Source organism: Alexandromys fortis, unplaced genomic scaffold (assembly GCF_014885135.2).
Source record: "Alexandromys fortis isolate MF-2015 unplaced genomic scaffold, M_Fortis_MF-2015_v1.1 scaffold_12, whole genome shotgun sequence".
Taxonomy (NCBI): Eukaryota; Metazoa; Chordata; class Mammalia; order Rodentia; family Cricetidae; genus Alexandromys; species Alexandromys fortis.
This window is the reverse complement of record NW_026067937.1, coordinates 20,152,847-20,173,404: the sequence shown is the minus strand read 5'-3', so window position 1 is coordinate 20,173,404 and position 20,558 is coordinate 20,152,847. Positions and strand designations below refer to the sequence as shown.

The window sequence follows — 20,558 nt, the reverse complement described above, 5'->3', positions numbered from 1 at the left end:
TCTAGCTAAAAGTGTCATGGCTTACCGGTGGAGGAGCGTGTTGTCTAGCTACATTCACCACACTGCCAAGGATACACCAAAGGAATATGAACAGTACTTGTGACCACAGAGGACCTGCAGGTCTTGCATGCTACATGCTGTGCTTGTAATAAGTAGCTCGTGTAAAAGGCCACCAGTGACAGAAAACCTGGGCCACAGGAAGTCATGGTAGCTCACGCAGACTCCCAGTTTTGAAGTTCAGTGCTAGTGAGACTTTATTATCACTGACTAGGCCCTGCCTAGAAGCCCAGGCTTGGGCTCAGGCTCTAAGCTAGGACTCTTAGCTCTGCTTCTCTGTCAGTACTGACCCTTCATGCTCCACTTTCACCCACCTGTGGTCTCTTCTTGAGGGCAGCATGAATGATATATATGTCCCTGAACTCCACCCATTTTCCAGATTCCTCCTTCAGGGCTTCATAGGTGCGCCTCGCTTCCAGACCAGAGCCGCCTGCCTTGTCCAGGGTGTTCAGTTGGATTCCTGGTGCCACCTCTGATCTCTTTTTTTCTGGTGAGACTTGACCATCTCTCTCTGTCCTAGACTTCCTTGTCCAGTGTGACCTTTCTTTATACTGCATCTGTATCTTGACCACTTGGCCTGGCCTCTTCAAAGAGTTTTTAGAACAACTTCAAGGTGCCCTTGTCTACCTGTCTTCTGCTTCATGTTGGGGGCTGCCCATGCCCATCCCTATCCTTACTGCTCCCCTCCCTCGGGTTTCCCTGAAACTTACGTCTGTACACAGTGCACAATCTTTCCCAGAGCCCTCCCAGAGTGCTTGCTGGTTCTCTGCTCTAGCCCAAGTTCATACAGCATGGGGGGAGAGGCCATTTGTGCCTGCTGAACGCGTAGCTTATAGGCTTGAAGGAGAGAGGGAATCTGCAGTCCTCTGCGTGCGCTGGGAACTGGAACCTGGAACCAAATCCAGAAAAAAGGGGGGGCACACATGCTTTTCACCTGCACTTACAGTACATGAGACCACGCCCAAAGTGGGCCAGTATCTTAAAAGCTATTGGCTGAAGAAGTTTCCACGATATCCCTTCATTATAGTGGTTTATCTGATGGAGAGGGAAACTACCTCATTTAGAAGGTAGCACGGTAGATGTCCTAGCCTGGACTCCAGCCCTCTGGACCCTGGGTTCAGAATGTGTCTCAACTTGGTCTTTGACAGTGTGGTTGGTGATGGCTGTATTCACAGTGCTCTCAGCGCCTGCATAGACGGTCCCTCTATGGGGTTAGCCCAGGCTGTGGCTCCTCCTGCTCTCTCCTGCCCTCCTCCTCCTCCTTCTTCTCACTGTTGGGGATTTTGAGTGGAAGTCCACTACAAAGCAGTCCTGTTTGACCCTCAGAAAAATATTTTTGCATTTTAATGACATGTTCAGAATGAGCCCCTGGCGATTTACTTCACTAGAGGGGTGGGGTGCATGATAGCTATTCCCTGACAGTGCCTTCTCCTAGGCCCCACCCCCACCAATGCCTTGAGCTATCTGTTCTTCATATTCGCCACCTTTCACTCTGCTGATCCACCCATCCAGAATTAGGGTTTTGGTAGACACAGTAGATAGGGAAGTTGGGGGATGGGTGGGAAGAAAGTGTATTTTGGGAAGAAAAAAAAACCAAAACGATGATAGTTGACCTGGATGTGTTGGTTATGTGACAGCTACAGACTAGGGTTTGCCTGGAGCCACCAGCTCCACAGACAGCATCAACATTCGGTTTTATTCAAGGTGAAATAGCTTGATCCAGCAGCCAGACTATGTGAGAGGGTGGAGGCCCTGGTAGGGGGAAGCATTATTAGTCATAAAATCTGACAGACCCGCTATGAAGTAGAAATGGACCCTTAATTAAAAGATGGCACTGTGCAACCCTGCGGTGCCATAGCTGGCTGCTTTAGTTTCTAATGGTTCTCCTTACTGCACAGCTGTAGTTAGCACAGGCCGCTGCGCTTCTAGGGTCACTGCATAATCATCACCAGTGGTGGGTTGAAAGTTTATTTATAATCCAATCATCAGAAGAACTGATTACAAGTATCATTTTAGAATCTTCTGGCCCCAAGAAAATTTGTAAATAGGGTCCAGATGAATGTGAAAACATTTGTTACCATGTGGAGCAAAAAGTGCTGGGAGCCAGTGGAGGCTGGGAAAGAAGCTTTGATGGGCAGGGCTGGCTCAGGACATGGTTTGGAGTGAGGGGGTCAGTGTGTCCGTCATCCCCCTCCCCTCACCCCCACATGCCCTTCCCATGATAAACCCAGCCATATCACTGTACTGCAGAAACCGTGGGAGGAAGGAAAGACTTCAGAGAGAGGAGGGGCCAAGGACAGGATGACTTCCCTTAAAGGCAGATTATGGGCAGGACAAGTAATGTTTGGCAAGAATGTCTGTTTACCAAAGCTCAAGGAAATCTTCCTTAGAGCCACACAGCACAGCACAGCACAGCAAGCACACACAGCACAGCACAGCAAGCACACACAGCACAGCGCACACAGCACACACAGCACAGCGCACACAGCACACACAACACAGCGCACACAGCACACACAGCACAGCGCACACAGCACATACAACACAGCAGACACACAACACAGCAGACACACAGCACAGCGCACACAGCACAGCACAGCAGACACACACAGCAGGCAGTTCAAGGAGTGTGGCTACGTGGAGAGCAGGCGGGGCTGCCAGGGAAGGTTCCCACTGCCTAGCATCTTTGCTCCAGAAGTGGTCTTCCCCAAGGCTGGGCTCAGGGAGTTTTCCTATCTGGGTTATACACGGAAGCACTTTTTATTTGCAGAAATCAGACTGAAGTGGGTGGAAAATGCATTAAGCTGTGTGGCTGCGGAGCTGTTATTTAGTTTGATTTAATATTGATAAACGACAGCCAATTGCTTGCCCATATGGGTGGAATAATTTCCACCAGAGCTTATGTCTTGCTCTGAAGGCTGGCTCCCTGGCAGTCCCCTGTGAGCTTTTGGTTTACCGTCAGTAGGATTAATGTGTCCTCTGACATATTAGGAGCTCAGAGACCCAAACCTTCTAGATTTCCCAGGGCCTACCTTGGTCCCATGACTTGTCCACCATGACAATGCTGTGCTCAGCACATAGTTGCTGTGGTACTCACCACAGAGCCTGGGATTCCAGAATTCTGAGTGATCTTTCTATTGGTGTGTGATCAGGTCACAGCCAGAGGAAGTACAAGTGTGTTCCCACAGAGATCACCTCCCACTCTCTCCCTAGAGTCCTAGAGTGTAGTCTAGACTTCTGGGTGCTTCTGAAGATGATTCTATGCTGGGAGCACTCCCTGTTGAGTCCCTGTATGCTGGGAGCACTCCCTGCTTACTGTTGAGTCCCTGTATGCTGGGAGCACTCCCTGTTCACTGTTGAGTCCCTGCATGCTGGGAGCACTCCCTGCTTACTGTTGAGTGCCCCAGGGTGACAGCATCATGAGACACAGCCTTTGAAGTGGGTGAAGGTGAGCCAGCAGACAACTCACTCAGTGTCTTTGTTTCCCCAGGATGACTGGAATGACATCGACTCCATTAAAAAGAAAGACCTTCACCACAGCAATGGAGACGACAAAGCACAGAGTGTGGAGACCCTCCCTCCAGGTACTGTATCTGGACCGGAGCCTGCTCCGTGGCCTCCTAACTGTGAACTGCCTGAGTGTAGCGCTAGGAGCAGTGGCTTGGGGCAAAGAGTGAATCCCTTGAGCACCTGGACACTGCTCAAGACCACACTTTTGCTTTTCCGGTCAGGACGTTGGTGGGTGACCAGCAGAATCTATTGAAAGAGAAAGAAGAAAGTTATAAACACAGGATCTGAAGTTTTAGTTCATGAAAAAAATTTTAAATAGACTTAATTTTTTTCTTAAGGTGTAGCAGCAGGCTGCTTGTTGGTTCCTGGCTGCTTAGCCCTGAAATAATCACACAGAAACTGTGTTATTTAAATCACTGGTTGGCCCATTAGCTCTAGCTTTTTATTGGCTAACTCTTACATGTTAATTTAACTCATTTCTATTAATCTGTGTATCGCTATGTGGCTGTGGCTTACCGGCTAAAGTTCCCACCGGCGTCTGTCTCCCGTGGGGCTGACTGGCTTCTCCTGACTCCGCCTTTCTTCCTCCCAGAGTTCAGTTTAGATTTCCCCACCTAGCTCTGTACCCTTCTAGCTCTGCCATAGGCCCAAAGCAGTTCCTTTATTAAGCAACGGTATTCACAGCATACAGAGGGGAATCCCACATCATTAAGGAGTTTTAGGTTCATAGCAAAATTGCCAAAAGATCCAGAATATTCCTGTGCCACACATCCACCTGTAGACGGGAGTTTCTGACCCACTGGTCCACAGCTGTCTGTTTAGTCCCAAAGAAACACACAGAGGCTTATATTAATTATAAACTGTTTGGCATATTGTTCAGGCTTATTACTAACTACCTATTACAACTTAAATTAACCCATAATTCTTATCTGTGTTTAGCCATATGGTAGCTTTTCTCAGTGAGGCATCCTCATCTTACTTCCTGTGTCTGGATGACGACTGTGTCTCTACCTTTCCCCTTCCAGAATTCTCCTAGTCTGGTTGCCCCACCTGTACTTCCTGCCTGGTTACTGGCCAATCAGCATTATATTAAACCAATGCCAGTGACAAATCTTTACATTGTACAAGTGCATTGTCTCATACCATTACCTCCCCTCTTCTCTCTATATTCTTACCACATTGGGGCACTGGGAACAAGCCATGACCTACATTAGCTCAGGATCACCACCAAAGTCCAAGGTGAGGGCCATTCCTGGTAGGCACATTCCTGGTAGGACACACACACACACACACACACACACACACACACACACACACACACATTTACACGCAGGGAAGGAATTAAGTGCATGTGCAATGGCCAGAAGAGATACTGGGTGTCATCTGTCATTCTCAACTTGTTCATTCGAGGCAGGGACTTTCCTTGAACGAGGGACCCCTTTATCTCAGCAAGCCCCAGTGGTTGCTCAGTCTCTGCTCTCTTGGGGCTGGAGGTACTGGTATACAATGGAGGCCTAATGTGTGGCCCCTCAGGATTGTACGGTGCTCTCATCCACTTGCCCCATCTCTCGAGTTCTGACAGATGTGTGGCAGAGAGTCATTGAATGTCAGGGTAGAATGACTATCCTGGAAACTGCTTGTGCTCTGTCTGCACTCCCTCCCTCTCTTCTCACTGGCTCCCAGCACTGCCTTTTCTGGGGTGGCCTATGGTTAGAGTTCACAGATCCGCCTTTACTTACTAATTTGCGCAAGCTCCTTCCTGTCTTCTTATGGCTTGATCGCTAATTTCTTTTCTTTAGGCTTATTCCCCTCCTCGTGTGGGTGTGTTTGTGTGTGTGTGTAGGTGTGTTTGTGTGCATGCATGTGAGTATCTGTAGAGGCCAGAAGAAGGTGTCAGGTCCTTGGTCTTGTAAACCACTTGATGTGGGTTGTGGGAACTCAACTCCAGGGTTCTACAAGAGCAAAAACATTTTAACCACTGAGCCATCTCTCCAGCCCTGGTTAATTTTTATCACTGGGTAATAGTTCATTGCCTAGATATAACACAGTTTAATTTTGCATTCACTTGCTGAATGGTGTCTTAGTTGCTTCCAATTTTTGTTAATTGTGAATAAAACTATTGTATAAATAATGATAAATGCAAAACATAGCCTGTCTCAAAGGGCATAAGCAGTGGCAAAGTCTGAGTCAAATGTAAGTGACCATAACCTAGGAACATGGCATGTCCTACCGTGGGAGAGATTCTGTGAGAATTTATAATTAGAACAAAGAAAAGGTCATGAAACAAGATGTGCACCAGACCCACCCGTGAGGTCAGCAGAGCAGGGACTCTCCCCTGGGGGTTTGGGTGCAGTTTTCAGACACAGGGATTGGTAAGCAGCTGTGAAGGAGACTGAAGACAGCAGGAGATGATTTTGTCTATGGATCTGAAAATTTTTTTGTGTGTTACTTTCTAGAAATTTAAGTCTATGATCTCATTTGAGTTAGTTTTTGTGAGGAGACGGAGGTGCCTGTCTAGACTCCTGTATTGGTTTGTTTACAGATGGAGGTGCCTGTCTAGACTCCTGTGTTGGTTTGTTTATGAATGTCGAGTTGTGGAAGATTACTTACTCAGGAGGCAAAGGCAGGCAGATCTCTGAGTTTGAGGCCAGCCTGGTCTTACAGAGTGAGTTCCAGTACAGCCAGGGGTACACAGAGAAACCCTGTCTCAAAAAGGGGGGGGGGGACGACATGATATGGTATTGAGAGCATGGAAAAGGATGAAGACCTCCAAAGAGAAGAAACTGTCAAGCTGAGTAACTCCAGTCCAAATCCCAGTAAAGATATTAAAGAAGGTTGCATTGCCTCCACTACCATGAAAAAAAAAAACTATAGATGCGGTGTCTTCATAACAAGCCGGCTCACATCCAAAGACTAATAGGTGAATTTGACCAACAGCAAGCAGAGTCATGGCACTGGAATTCTGCTTGGACCGGAAGGTTTGATGTATCTACAGTCCTCCATGAGCTGCTCTAGAGCAGTGTTCTCAGCCCTCCTAGTGCTGCGGCCGTTCATACAATTCTTCATGTTGTGCTGACCCCCAGCCGTGAGTTTTTTTGTTGTTTCTTCATAGCTAATTTTACTACTGTTATGAATTGTAATGTAAATATCTGATACGTGACCCCTGTGGAAGAATCATTCAACCCCCAAAGGAGTCATGAATCACAGGTGAGAACCATTGATCTAGGTTCTAAAAGATGTAACTTTGCTTGTTGGAAGTTTCAGTATTAGTAAACTTGAGTTACTTTTTTCCCTTCATTATACTTTGCTTCTCTGAATTTTGAAGTTGCTTTTTACCTTGGCCTCTCCTCTCCGCCCAGACTTGTTTGTTAGTCGAAGCAATATTTTAGATATTAGGCATCCAGTGTCTGTGTAAAATCAGTTTTCCCTTGAAAGCTGGCTGGTATTGTTATTTGAGATGATTTTTTTTTAGATATCAGGGATGCGATGCCCACACTCAGGAACTGTGTGTTTAGAACAAAGCAAAGTAATTAATGTGCAAGGTGAGTGCATTTGGATAAACAGAAGCCTATTTTCTAACCTTTATTTAATGTAAACTCTTTGCCTTAAATGGTAGAATATTTAAACATTTGCACAAAATGAAAAAGGATCAAAATATTGTTCTGGAGGGTTAAAAAATAGAAAGTAGTGTGGTTTTCTATGCACATACACGTGTTGGGGCTGACTGGCTCTGGAGTTAGATCTGCCCTGTGCATTAAAGCTGCATTGCAATGGCTGCCTTAAAGTGTTTTTGTGTGGCTAAGAAGTAGCCACACTGCCTCCAGCTCCCAGCCATGGGAAGCATGCTGTGGCCTCCCAGTGTCAGAATGTCAGAACGTGTGTGTTCAGCCTGTATGTCTGCAGAGCTGATGTGATGTGAGCTCCTTCCTCAGTAGGCGGTATGCTCAGGTTCAACAACAGATGCATTATAGTAGGCTGTCGGCTCTGTTTGTTTGTTTCTGTCAGCTGCTTCTCCTGCTGTGGAAGACAGGCATTTGCATTTCTACAGTGTGTCAGATTGATTATGCTGGGCAAATTTGATATTTATAAAAATGAAGCAGCTCAATAATTTTGTGGAAAAATGAGAAACTAAATGTGTAGGTAATCTGTTTTTATACTGTCATCTAGTGTTTTTTGAAGAGAGATTTGCAAAGAAGCTATTTCCCACATTAAATGTATAGTTTGACTTTTTTAAATCCTGGATACCGGAAATATAAAAACAAGTGGATGTATTTCATCATAGCATACTGTGATCCAGCAAACAGCACAAACTTCCCTTGCAGGGAGTTTATATCTTAACACCGACTTAAACTTTCACTTGTCTTACCATGTGGGAACAGAAGTTATGTGATCAAATATAAGGATTTCTGGCTAATGTTGGCTCAAGTTGTGTTGTCTTCTATCGTCTCTTCAAAGTGCTGTGGCTGAAAAGGGAGACACTCTGATTACAAACCTGTTTTGAAATGTTTGCCAAAATTTTGGTAGCATCCTTAATGAGGATGCTTGTCTCCAGCATCCAGGTAGCATCCTTAATGAAGATGCTTATTTCCAGCATCCGAAAAAAAAAGAAAAAGTGGAAAGAAGTTTATTTTTTCTGCTTTTTCCCTTGTCAAAGTCAACCAATTCTGTGTATGTATTTCTTTTATTCAGATCAGTTGATGTATTTGTGTTTTTTACCAAAACCATAATTACTACAACTTTAAATTTGGATGAGATCAGTCCTCTGTCTTGATCTTTCTCTTTCAGGATAGCAGTGGCCCTTCAGGGTCTTCTCTCTCTTGAAATAGTCTGTTTGCTAATAGCCACAAAATAGCTTGCTGAGATTTTGATTGGGTATCACATTGAATTTGTGGATCAAGCTGAGAGAACTGACATTTGACAGACAGCATTGTGTCCCCTATCCGCAGACATAAAATATATGGCCGCTTATTCTTTTTTCCTGGTGTCTTTCCTCAAAGCGTTGTAGTTTTCGTCTGTGTGGTTCTTTTACATATTGGTTAGATTTAAGTGTGAGATTCATTTTGGGGAATGCCAACGTAGATGATATTGTGTTTCTCACTTCAGATTCCACTTTTTCATCGCCAGTGTGCAGCAGTGCGCCTTTATTCATTAGTGTCATGTCTTACTGTCTTGCTGAAATTGCTTCCAGACATTCTGGTTTTTGTTGTTCTTTCATTCTTTATGCATAGATAAGCATGGTGTTAACAACAGTTTATTTCTTTCCAGTCCCTGGAACTTTTAGTCCCCTTTCCTGTCTTACTACGTTAACTAGTACTTCTGGCGCAGCATGAAAGGGGATGGTCCTTTTCCTTCTTTCTCATCAGTGAGACTTTTGAGTGTCTTGTATTTGGGCTATGGATTTGTTTCAGATATTCTTTGTTGACTTAGTTTGCTGAGAGTTTCTGTCACGAAGTGTTGGGTTTTGTCAGGGACCCTGTCTGCATTGTTTGATATAGTCATGTATGTGCTTCTTTGCTTTTTATTTTCTGTACAACTATAAATAACTTATAATTCCCATCTGTAAAATGGAATTCTTTTTGTATATCCCTGGGTTTTATTTGCTAATATTTCATTGACTTTTTTGTATATGTTCATGAAAAAAATTGTATTCTGTAGTTTTAGTTTCTTCTGTTGTCCTCCAGCTTTGGTGTTAGGCCAGACATTCTGCCTACTGCCCATAACTGCTAGGCTTAAACCTCATGAATGCAGACCAACTGCTCCTGCTCATTGCTGTTTGAAACTGCTCGTTTGATAGCATCAATGATTCTAAAGAAATTCTGTTTCTCCTGTAACATCTGGCAATTCCATAGATTTATTGATAAATTACTTTTCATTGCTTTGAATTTTCTGCCTTTTCATCCCTAATAATGAGTTGTTTTAGGATGCTTTATTTCAAGAGAAGTTTCTCATAGTGCAGCAAGATTCCTCCATACCAGCTAGGGAGCAATAACAGCACTCACATTCTTCCTTGTGGAAGCAGGCTTGTTTGCTGCAGTCCTGGCCTTGTCCTCCTGGCCTTCTCTTCTGTGCTCAGCACTTAGAGCAGGGACATCATGAGGTTTTTCTTTCAAGCAGGAGTAATAGGTTCAGTTTGAGATCAACCTTGGAGTTTAGGATCTTCGTGGGCACAGGTGTCTGTCTATGGGTTATTGCAGGCCCCCTCCTGTGCTGTCCCAGGAGAAGGTGCTTCTACTCTGGTCAAGCGTTCTATCCAGTGTGCTTGAGTAGCCTCTGCTGGAGAGTCCACATCCTGGGGGGCTCACATCTGTGCTGAACTCAGAGCCCCTGAGACACCTGTGATGACAGATGGTGCGCCCATCCTCAGGAGCTTGTGTCAGGTACCCTGTCCTTGCTCCCAGAGCCTCTTAAAAGAGCATGTGTCTCTCGGTGCCTGTTTCAAACATGCACCAGGCCATGTTGGTGTGAAAACATATTATATATTGATGCAATTATTCTTTCAGGTATGGGGTTTAGTAAAAACAAAAATTTCAAGAAAGAAATCTACATTATTTTAAGTAAAAAGTATTGATATGAGTCATGTGAAGGCTGGCACATTTTGATTGAGAAGCTCTGTGGTCTTTTCAAGTTCATTTATAGATGAGTTAGAAACCTGACATCAGCTCTCTGGTGCTAAGGAGTTCTCTGTCCTGGCCACCCAAGCCCTGAGCTGGGTAGATAGCTTCCCAGGGCTTCTGCCCCGTGTGTAGCCGACCTGTGAGTGCTCCTGCCCAAGCGCAGGTGATGTGGGAAGTTTCTTGAACTGAACTGAGAACCCAAGGATTGCAGCCATAAGGAGTGACTCATGAAGCCTCCCAGGAGGCTCTGGGATAGAGAGGCCTCTCGGGAGCCCAGCCATGTCTAAAACTGCAGCCCAAAACACAGCTGCAGTCCAAAACACAGGCCGACCTAGTGCAGCCAGAATGTCAGTAGACATCTGGGAACATCATCTGTGGGAAAAGAGTGGAGGAAGAGATGGTGGCCGGAGGGTGGTACAGCCAGGAGTCAAGGGAAGGCAGTGGCTAGGACAGGACAGTGCAGGGGATAGAATGGCCCAGAGACAAAGGTGGAGGATAGCATCTTCACAGCACCATCCCTAGGGTCCCCTCTCGGGGCCCACACCCGCTCCCTCCGTCCTCGTCTCCCAAGGGCATGGTGATCCACGTCCACTGACTCATCCTCTCCTGACTCTGAGCTGTTGTTTTCATGATGCAGGCCGTGGGTTGGGAATGATGGGCAAGGAGCACTCATGCCTCCTCTTGCTGTTATCCTAGCTCTTCCTCCAGCTTGCCACTATTGGCCATCAGAGACTGACCAGCAGTGAGTGGGCAGGAGAGGAAGACTACCTCTTTTCCATCTCTGGTCCCTGGGGATGACATTAGAAAGGGCTGTATAGGTAGCAGCTGTTTTCATCCTGAAGAACCTGAGGTTGGGTATAGACTTGCTGTTTTCTGGCTGCCAGTTGGAGGTCTTCCCTGGCGTGCTGCAGCAGGAGTGAGAGCCAGTGTGAAGCTGTACTCTTCCAGGCCAGGCCTAGGATTTGTCAAGTTTGATACTCAGCTTCAGGAAGCTTCGTCCAGGATGAGACCCCAGGGTGAAGCAGTAGACGCAGGGGTTTGTGACATGTTGGGTACCAAGGATGCTGAGAGTAAGAGCCAACAGGTGACTGGGGCTGACCATGGAGTTCTGGATTCTGTCTTGTGGGGAATGGAAGACTGGAGCACTACAGAGTCAATGGGAACCCACATGGGCCAGTGCTCTCCGGAAGGACATGATCTTGAAGGTGACCTTCGACTGGTTAAACACCATTTCTAGAGAGGCAAGGAGCCTAGGGCTACCTGGGGTGTGGGGGAAAGACATGCCAGCCTTTCCTGTTCCAGCCCAGTCAGTGTGGTCTCAGACAGCTCACCCTGCTTGTAGGTCACTGTGCACCTCGTTCTTGTGGCTGGTCTCAGCATGCACTAGAGCACGCAGCTCCTCGAAGGCCATGCCTTTGAGAAGTCTACTCCTAAGCAAAGCTGCTGGGGAGTGTTTTCTTAGCCCTGCTCCACAGCTGGCTTGGTGACCTGCTCTGTGGTTCTCACACTCTCTGGATGTGCACTTTATCTTCTTGTCATCTTTAGTGGTGACACTAGCTCCTGCTGCCTCCTGTGAAGTGTAGTCTCACGCTTTTCCATCAGCTCGAGGTGGGGTGTGTGGGAGCAGGGCTCTCACTGATGACTGGAACCTTTGCCATATGCCTCTTTCTTAGCCTATCACAAAGTTGATGGGTTTTTGTTTTGTTTTGTTTTCTGTAACTTGTAATTTCCCAAGCTGAAATTTTAATCTCTTGTGAGTACAGGTGTTTTGTGAATATCAGGATTCGGTTCATTGTTTCTTCCTGTGGCTTGAGCTGCCTAGCGCTCAGCTCTCTGCTCCTGGCTGCCTGCCTGTCTGTGTGGGCTGGGCTGGACTCGGGAGAGGGCATGGGCCAGGATGGAGTGGAGGCTAGGGGATGGGCCAGACTGAAGCCTATTCCCCTGAGCTTTCTTCCTCTGCTTTCCACTGTCTCTGCCCCAGGAGTCTCCAACCTAACAATTCTGCATGATACCGACCAATTTCTATGATGCTCTGGAGCCCAGTGTTTTTCAGATTGTGGGTTTTGAACCATTATTAGATGATGAAGTCAATTTTATGTCCCACCCGCATGAAAGCACTGACTGCACCGCGCCTCTCCTCTAGCGAGGCCAGGGTTACACTGTCAGCTCTAGCGAGGCCAGGGTTACACTGTCAGGTTCTAGTGAGGCCAGGGTTCTAGCGGTTTGTATGAATGCCTTGCCACTTCTGATTCGGGACTCGGTGCGTGTCACAGTTGGAAATGTCTGCAGCCCCCATGGCATTCTCACATCTACCACACTTCCGAAAGGAAAGCACATTCTCGCCCTGTGGTATTGTGCCCGAGGGAGAGTCCCTATCGTACAAGGTGGGATCTGTGTGTCCAGCTGGATATGGTCACGGTCAGAGGGAAGAGCTGCTGCAGAGTAGTTTATTCATTGAGGTGTCGCAGGGACTCCTGGCCTCAGCTCAGATAGACTTTTGTGGGGCTTTCTGGTCCCCAGGGTTAGATATGGCTCCCTAGTCTGTCTCCCCCACCCTCAGAACATGAACACTTCAGTGGGGCTAGGCATGAGCCTGCCGTGCTCAGCTATGCCCATGATGCCAGCATGTGACTCGTGCCTCAGACACCGAGGCAAGGCTGTGAGGTGCCCTGCAATTGCATGGCCTGATGTACCACATAAAACGCTCTCCGTGACCACAATAGGAGTCTGGACTCCAGGGAAGATGCCAACGGGAAGGAGTTGAAGCAAAACTAATAAACGTATGTGTGGGGGTACAGTGCACCGGCAATTCTAGCGACCTTCTCCCCAGGAAAAGGCATGTGCACGAGGGACAACCGTGTCCTGTCTGTCATGGAGTGTCTCTGACGGTCACATTTCTCACTTCTCCAGAAGGCCAGGCATCCTGACAGCTGCAGAGAGGTCCCCAAGGAGGCCTCACAAGAGGCTGTGGAAATACCTTTTCTTAGGGTGTGGTATTTTCTACACTGTGGGAGTGTGTCCCTCTCCAGATGTTCAGTGATTCTGCTGTAGTAGTGGGATTCAGAGGGGAAGCATGTTTGGGTGTACTGGGTGCACAAGGAGTTACAGGGATGAATAATGAAACCCTTAGCCCAGTGGTATTTAGCAGCGTGGGACTCTCCTCGTGGGGAGGAAAGACGTGAGTATGGAATGGTTTTAGTGAGAGCTGAGGATGATGGCAGGAGGATCAGGAGGTAAGACCATCTTCAGCTGCCTAGTTAGTGAGTGTGAGGACAGCCTGGGCTGCATGAGATACTGTCTTAAACACCAGCCAACCAAAGAACTGGCAGCACCCTGGTTGGAACGACTCTGGCACCCCCCTTTCCTCTTACTGTCTTGACCTTAGCCCTTGACCTCCTGGAGGCGCAGTCTGGAGGAGGCCTAGAGTGCCTTGACTGTCGCCTCCGCTGCCTCTGGGCCCTTCAGTTCCGTCTCCTGGTGGCTTCTCTTTGGCGTTGGTTTTGGACCCCAATAGTCCAAACGTTTATTCTTGTAGTACCTGGCTGAACAGTGGAGTACCTTATTAATGTATGCACACATTGTCTCCTTTGCCTTCCTGGGCTGCTTTGGGGACATGGGTGAAGTCCCATGGGAAAGTAGGCAGACAGGACATCCCTTTCCCAGAAAGAGAAGTGCTGTCAGAGTTGCCAGCGCTGTGTTGGGAAGCTTTAGGTGGAGCCTGAGTCTTGCAAACTGCAGACGCTCAGCTTCCCATATGACAGCTCTCGGGGTGCTTTCAGCTACATCATCATCATCATCATTATTATTATTATTATTATTATTATTAAAATTGTCATCCTGTGAACGAGCCAAGGCCACCGTTTCTTGATCTAACACTTGTTGCCATCTCTGACAGCACTTTGGTCTTGTATCCTCTTGTCACACACCCTCTGCTCTGCTTTTTCCAGGGAAAGTCCGGTGGCCAGACTTTAACCAGGAGGCGTATGTTGGTGGGACAATGGTTCGCTCTGGGCAGGACCCCTATGCACGCAACAAGTTCAACCAAGTTGAGAGTGACAAGCTGCGTATGGACAGAGGCATCCCTGACACCCGGCATGACCAGTAAGTCCCTCCAGGCTTGTTGAAGCCACTGGAGCTCCTCACCCGGGTAGCATTGTCAGAGCAGGAAGGATGCTGGAATGAGGCTCATGCCTCTTGGCGGTTTGCAGAGGCAGCAGGCTATAGGCCAGCGGAGGGATCAGGAGAAAGTTGTGTGGGCCTTGTCTTTGCTGATCATTTAGTACCTTGAAGTTGCGTTCATAAACACAGTTTACAATCTTGGAAGGAAGATCTTCCACTTGCTGGGCCAGCTTTAGTAGGGGAATGTTCTGGAAATCAGAGAAGAGATGGACTTCTCAGTGAGTTGGGAACCAGGAGGCAGGACAAGCGCTAGCACTTGTCTCTGGACACCACTGGAGAAGGGACGTGACACACGTTTCTATGATTCAGGACTTGGGTGGAGGGTGGGCTGCTCTGCCACGCTCAGCTCACGGCATCCTCAGACCCTGAAGACCAGTCTGGCACCAATAATAAGGAAAGCGGTGTTCACAGCCTGGTCCCCTCCCCTGTGTCCCGAAGGTTCCTGTAAGAACCTTGACAGGGCACTGTTAACTCTGGCAACTCATACTGGGCTGGTTGGGTTTGGGTCACTGAGAAGTGAGGAGACACTTCTCACACCTCTGACCCCTGAGGGCAGCTCTTGTCCTGAGTGGGTGACTCTTTCTATGAATGAAGCTGCTTCCAGAGCCCCTGGTTTCTTGGGGAGTGGAACATGCAGTGGGTCTCACATCTGCCCGTGGTCAGACTGGGTGCAGATCTGGGGCCCATCTCTCTGCATGTCAGAAGCCCTGCCAGGGGATACACCGTATACCTGGGAGCCTTTTCTCTGCTTCTGCATGCCAGGCACAGGTGTCAGGACAGGGACCTGGGATGCCTGGGAAGAGGAGCCTCTCAGGTGGTGCCACACACATTCGGGGGTGCTCTTCCCCCGCTGCTATCCAGGTGCCAGTCTCTTTGTTAAGTTCTCCATCACAGTCCAGAGACTGAAGAAGGCAAAGCCGAGGGGCAGGCAACACATTGGCCTAGAAGACTGGCAAACAGCTTTGTGCCCTGACAGGAAGATTTTCCCCTCCTGCCTCAGACTTAGGATTGGATACTGGGGACTGCTAGGGGTTCATTTCTTTCCTTATCAGCCATCTTTGGGTAGTGGTCAGCACTGAACTCAACAGTTTTTACAGAGAAAACATAGCCTTGTTATCCTTTGGGACCAGGGAAAAGCCTGTGGATTATTCAGTATATGACCCAGGTAACCACAGCGATATCGATTCATGGTGTCAGCTCTCATCCTTCTCCATCCACACCAGGTGATTGTCTGCATTTCTTTCTTTCTTTAAAGGCAGCTTTGTTCAGCTTCTTGTTGTGCTTCTGGTTGTAGCCATCCTGTTTCAGTCTCTAAAAAGAGGGCGGCAGGCTCAGTCCCAGGGCCCCTGGGACCTCTGAGTGGAGTTTCAGGCTGTGAAAGCGTTGAGCACAAAGCCCTGTTACACAGTCAGAGGAGTATGCATGTCTGGGGACAGCGTCCAGAGTCTACTTCTGCTCCCTCTGTCCAGCTAATAGCGGGGGATGTCTAGATGGCCCTTCAGGACATACAGCCCTTTCTTCATGTCCCACTGGACTAGGAGCTGCTGACAAAAGATTGGAAGGGTCAGTGATTATCAACATGACAGGATTGTGCTCACCGAGGAGACAAGGCCCTGGCCATATTTGCAAGGGAGTTTCTAGATTAGGTTAGCTGAGGCGGGTCTCGCTTTGGATGTACAGCATCATCCCATGAGCTGGGTCCCAGATCGAATGCAGAGAGAAAGCAGGGTGAGCAGCAGCATTTGTCTCTCTTCGCTTTCTGGCAGGTGTCATGTGACCAGCAGGTGTCATGTGATCAGCATATGTCATGTGACCAGCATATGTCATGTGACCAGCAGATGTCATGTTAAGCCATGGTAAATTGCACTCCGCTTTGAGCCAGAATAAACCCTTCTTTCCTTACGTTGTCAGATATCTGGTCACAGAGTGACAAAAGTAACTAATACAGGGTTTTAGCCTCCAGGAATAGAGCCCAGCGGAGTTAGGGTAAAAATGTCACCTGGCCACTTGGAGTGACTGAAGTTTAATCTCCGTGTGATCATTGGGCTTTGTGTCACCAGCTGTTGCTGAGCTGGTTCTCCCACCAGGGTATTGCTGTGGTGCAGGAAAAGGTGCAGTTTGGGGCTTGTCGGCATGGCGCTGGGTTTCTCGGCTGCTGCCTCCATTGTGAGTTCTCAAATTCCCTCAAGCTCTACAGACATGTTATTGTCCAATATTTTTGAAATGACTATTTATCCAAAATGATCTTTGATGACCCCTCCCAGGACGGTTGATTTCTGCTCGGCCTGTGTCACAGCAGCTGCTGGGACCCTTCCCCGTTGGTTCGATTGGGGTGAATTAAATCCTGCAGAAAGCCTGGCAGTCTCCTGGAAGGGAACTGTGGCCGCTCTCCTAATGTTGGCATCAGTGGAGAACACCAGGCTTTCTCTCTGGCCCTCTGCAATTTCTGGGACAGCAGGTATAGCACAACCTGTTCTGTGAGTGTCTCCTTCTGTGTGGGCTGAAGACCCCATCACAGCAGAAATCAGATTTGGGATGTAGTGCCCCAGAACCCTGTGGGCCTGGACTGAGGCCCAGGGTTCTTTCAGTACTTCCGTCTGTGACTTCTGTCCCCTGCAAAATGACATGATGTGGTTCTTTCGTGTGCTTTTTGGCTCCCAGGACCCCACCAGGAGCCTCCATTCCCTCTGGCCAGCAGCCAGCGGCAGCATGGGTATTTGTGGGTGAATGAGCGTGTGGAAGTCCCAAGTCTCCATCGTGTCTGAATTTGGAGATAGGTTCTTTATTAGATACAGTTAAGGTGAAATAAAGTTGTAGGAATGGGACCCTGACCCAGTGGAACAGGTATCCCAGTAAGAGGATGGAGGGGAGGAAGGCTGTTGAGGAAGAGAGAGGGAGACTGAGAGGGACAGCTTCCCCTTGGCCAGATGAGGACATGGTGGGAAGGTGGCCATCTGCCAGCCCTTGATCATAGGTGGGTCCATATGAGACAAAATGCCTGGCAGAATAGACTGAGACAGCAGAGGAGGCCACCTCCGTGAGCAGCCATGGATGGCAGTAGCCCAGTGTGTCCTGAATGACTCAGGGAGCACCTTGTCTGGAATCCATGAACCTTTGTATCCCTCAGCAGTGGGGTATGAGCCATGCAGGTCTCTTAGCTCGTGGGACCATTTGGAAGTGCTCCTGTGAGGACAGTATGCAGCTTCCAAGCGGAGCCTGGAGTTTGGAGACTTTTCTCTGCCAAGAGCTCAAGGTAGCACACTTCAGAGTCTTCTCTGTTGGAAACAATAACCTTCATGGAAGCACACTGTCGGGCTTCTTTTCCTGCTGGCCAAGCACCGCCCTTTGTGCTTGTTTCATTAGACCCCTTTTGGTGAAGGCAGATTCCCCAGCTGTCTGTGCTAAGTCAGTTGCTCCTGTTTCTTTTTATCTTGAATTTCAAATCTTGGGACTTTGAAATGTGCTTGCATCTCCCACTGAAAGATGGCCCTGAGATTAGGGGTGTCCTGCCGAGTCCCCCAGGGCAGCATCTGATGAGGGGTTGCCCACGTTCCAAACCTGTTTGTCCATCAGGCTTCCCTTAGAGTGCCTAATCTTTGCTCAGTTTGCACAGTGTGGTTGCTCAGCTCTGCTCTTCTGAGAACTCTGACTTCAGCAGCCACTCTTCAGAAGGTCTGGCCATAAACAGAAGGCATACTTGTAGCCCTCAGGGATGTCACACTCTTGAGGTTGTCACTGGCTTCCAGCAGGACTTTTCAGGTTAGGTGGGTGTTTACCGTGCTGGGTGTGCTTGCTTACTCTGGGTCACCAGCGTTGGCCAGGTTTGGAACTGTGGGCTAGCCACAGCCCTGGCTGTCCTTGTTCCTCTGGAGAGTAAACACTGTGAATGCCGAGAGAAGGCTGTCTCAGGAGCCCGCCAGCACAGAGATTTTCCACTGAGATGTAAGACCTGGGTGAGGGCAGTCCAGTTCCTAGTGTAGCTGAGGGGCCAGAGCAGCCTAAGCTTGATACTGCAACACCTTTTGTGTGCTGCTGGGCTAACATCTTTTGGTTGGAGGGTGTCATCTCTCTGGTGAGGAAACATCTTTTAGTTGGAGGGTGTCATCTCTCTGGTGAGGAACCACCTGTGTGCTCCCTCTTCATGTTGTTAGGCAGCCAGCCTTGCACGCCCCGTGTGTTTGGTCTCGTGTGCATTGGTCTTTCCCACTCAGTGTACACCGGTGTGAAGTGGGTAGGTCAAGTTCCCAAAGCCCTGCGCTCAGAACTCACCTGGCAGCCAACTGGAACTAGGCCTTGGTGGGCAAGCCCGGTGGCTTTCCCATCTTACTCCCTCTGTGGAATGGTTTGTTAGGTTGTGTGTTAAAGGCTTGGCTGGTCCCCAGTGCAGCTGGGTGGAGACGTGGGAAAGTGGCTGGATCATGAGGACTCTGACTTTGTCCAGGTATTAGTTGTGGGCGACTTTACAGTTTGTCAGGCTGTTGGGAGGGGACAGAAACTAAGTGGGACTTAGCTGAAGAAAGTGAAGCCCTGGGGACTCTGTATAGCGGCAGCTCCTCTTCCGCCATAAGGTGAGCAGCTTTGCCCACTCTGCTCTTCTACCGCCGGGCCTTCCCACTGACCCTCAGTGATAAGCCAGTGACCAGGACTGAAGCTTCTAAACCGGGGCTTGCAGCTGTGGGTCATTTGTGGCAGTGATGGATGACTGACAAATCCCACCAGTAGATCTTGGCCAGGGTAGGCAACTGGGACACTTGGGGTGCCACCTCGAATCTCACCTGCTGGGAAGCCAGCAGATTATGAAGTTACTTAGATGTTTGTCGTATGCCACAAACACCAAGCTCAGGGTAAACCTAATGCCCACAAGAATCTGAGCCCCTAGCTTCCAGGTGCCCTCTCAGTGCCCTGCTGCTGGGTGCAGCTGCCTTGCTGCGATGCCCCAGTCCTTACGCTCCTAACTTTAGGCATGAGCCTCTGGCATGCGACCTACACGTAACTAAAATCAGGAAGCAGTGACTCTTGACAGCTGGCAGCTGGTTTCTCTGGCACAGAGGGAAGGGTCCCGAGAATCTGGAGGAGGGCTGGCTATCGTTGCCCAGTTCAAGTTCTCCAGGCCAACGGGGAAAGGCCTGCCATTCATCAGTGTATTCTTCCTTTTGGTTCGCTCTGTGTTGCAGACAAGACTGCTCTTTTCCTGTGTGAGCCCTTCCCCGTTGGGCCCTTTGAGGTGTGACGGGCACTGGGGAAAGTGCCTGGCCATGGGCAGCAGATTTCACTTTGACTGTGCCAGCCTTTCTGAAGGCCTGGAGGGAGTCACCACCCCCAAGATTGTCAGCAAGATTACAAAGCTTATCACCACATGCATGGCTCCACACAGGGCTCAGTTTCTCCATCTGTTATGTGGACAGAAATAGGTGAGGTGACGCTAAATCAGTAATGACATTGGTTTCTTATTCTCTGGTCCTTCCTTTCTCCCTGGATCCTGGACTCCATGATAGCAGTATATACATCCCCCAGCTGCCCACACACCCCAGGTCTGCAGCCTAGTGGACCAGCTCATGGCTGAGCAGCCATCACTCTGTAAGGTTGACCAGCCCTGGAGGCACTTTACCTGGAGCCCTGTGCTTCTTACCTGGGATGGCAAGAAGAAAAGTTTCCACTCTTCCCAGTGGGCCGACACCTTTGCCATAGGAGGGCTCTCCGTTATTGGTGTTGCTACCTGTGCACATCCCCGAACCTTCAACGTGATCTGTAAAGTAGCCTCTTGTTCACTTCTGGACTTGCATCTGCTCTGACAAGCTTGTCTCGTGGCAGGAGCATTTAGCCCTTGTGTGTCTGATGTGTGCTCTAGAGAGCTGAGCTTAAGGCCAGCATCTCACTGTGTTACGAGTCCTGCCTGCTGTGTCCTTTCCACTTGTCCTTCTCCTTCCTGTGAGTGTTCATGTCTTGCCAGCTAGATAAAGTTTGAACTGTGATAAACTAGCGGAATCCAAGATGAATGAGAACTTGTTACTTGTCTTCCTGCCCGGACCATTGTCCATCTGTATCCTATGAGCTTGTCACAGTGGCTCCGGTTGGTACCAGTTCACTGGCAGGGGATCCTATTGATCTGCTTGTCTGAAGACATCTGTTTCATGCCACCCACACCCCCCATTAAAAGTGCAGGATTTTTGGAAGGCAGTTGTATCCGCATCTTTCCTT

The 20,558-nt window shown here is 48.6% G+C and overlaps 1 protein-coding gene across 1 annotated transcript in view; it reads left to right on the top strand.

Annotated features, from left to right (window-relative positions):
- Positions 1-20,558, top strand: part of Galnt2 (polypeptide N-acetylgalactosaminyltransferase 2) — a 119,247-nt gene that overhangs the window by 58,029 nt on the left and 40,660 nt on the right. Inside the window, exons 2-3 of the mRNA XM_050147004.1 lie at positions 3,548-3,641; positions 14,129-14,282. Coding sequence (XP_050002961.1) covers positions 3,548-3,641; positions 14,129-14,282 — 248 coding nt within the window. The remainder of the gene's footprint in view (positions 1-3,547; positions 3,642-14,128; positions 14,283-20,558) is intronic.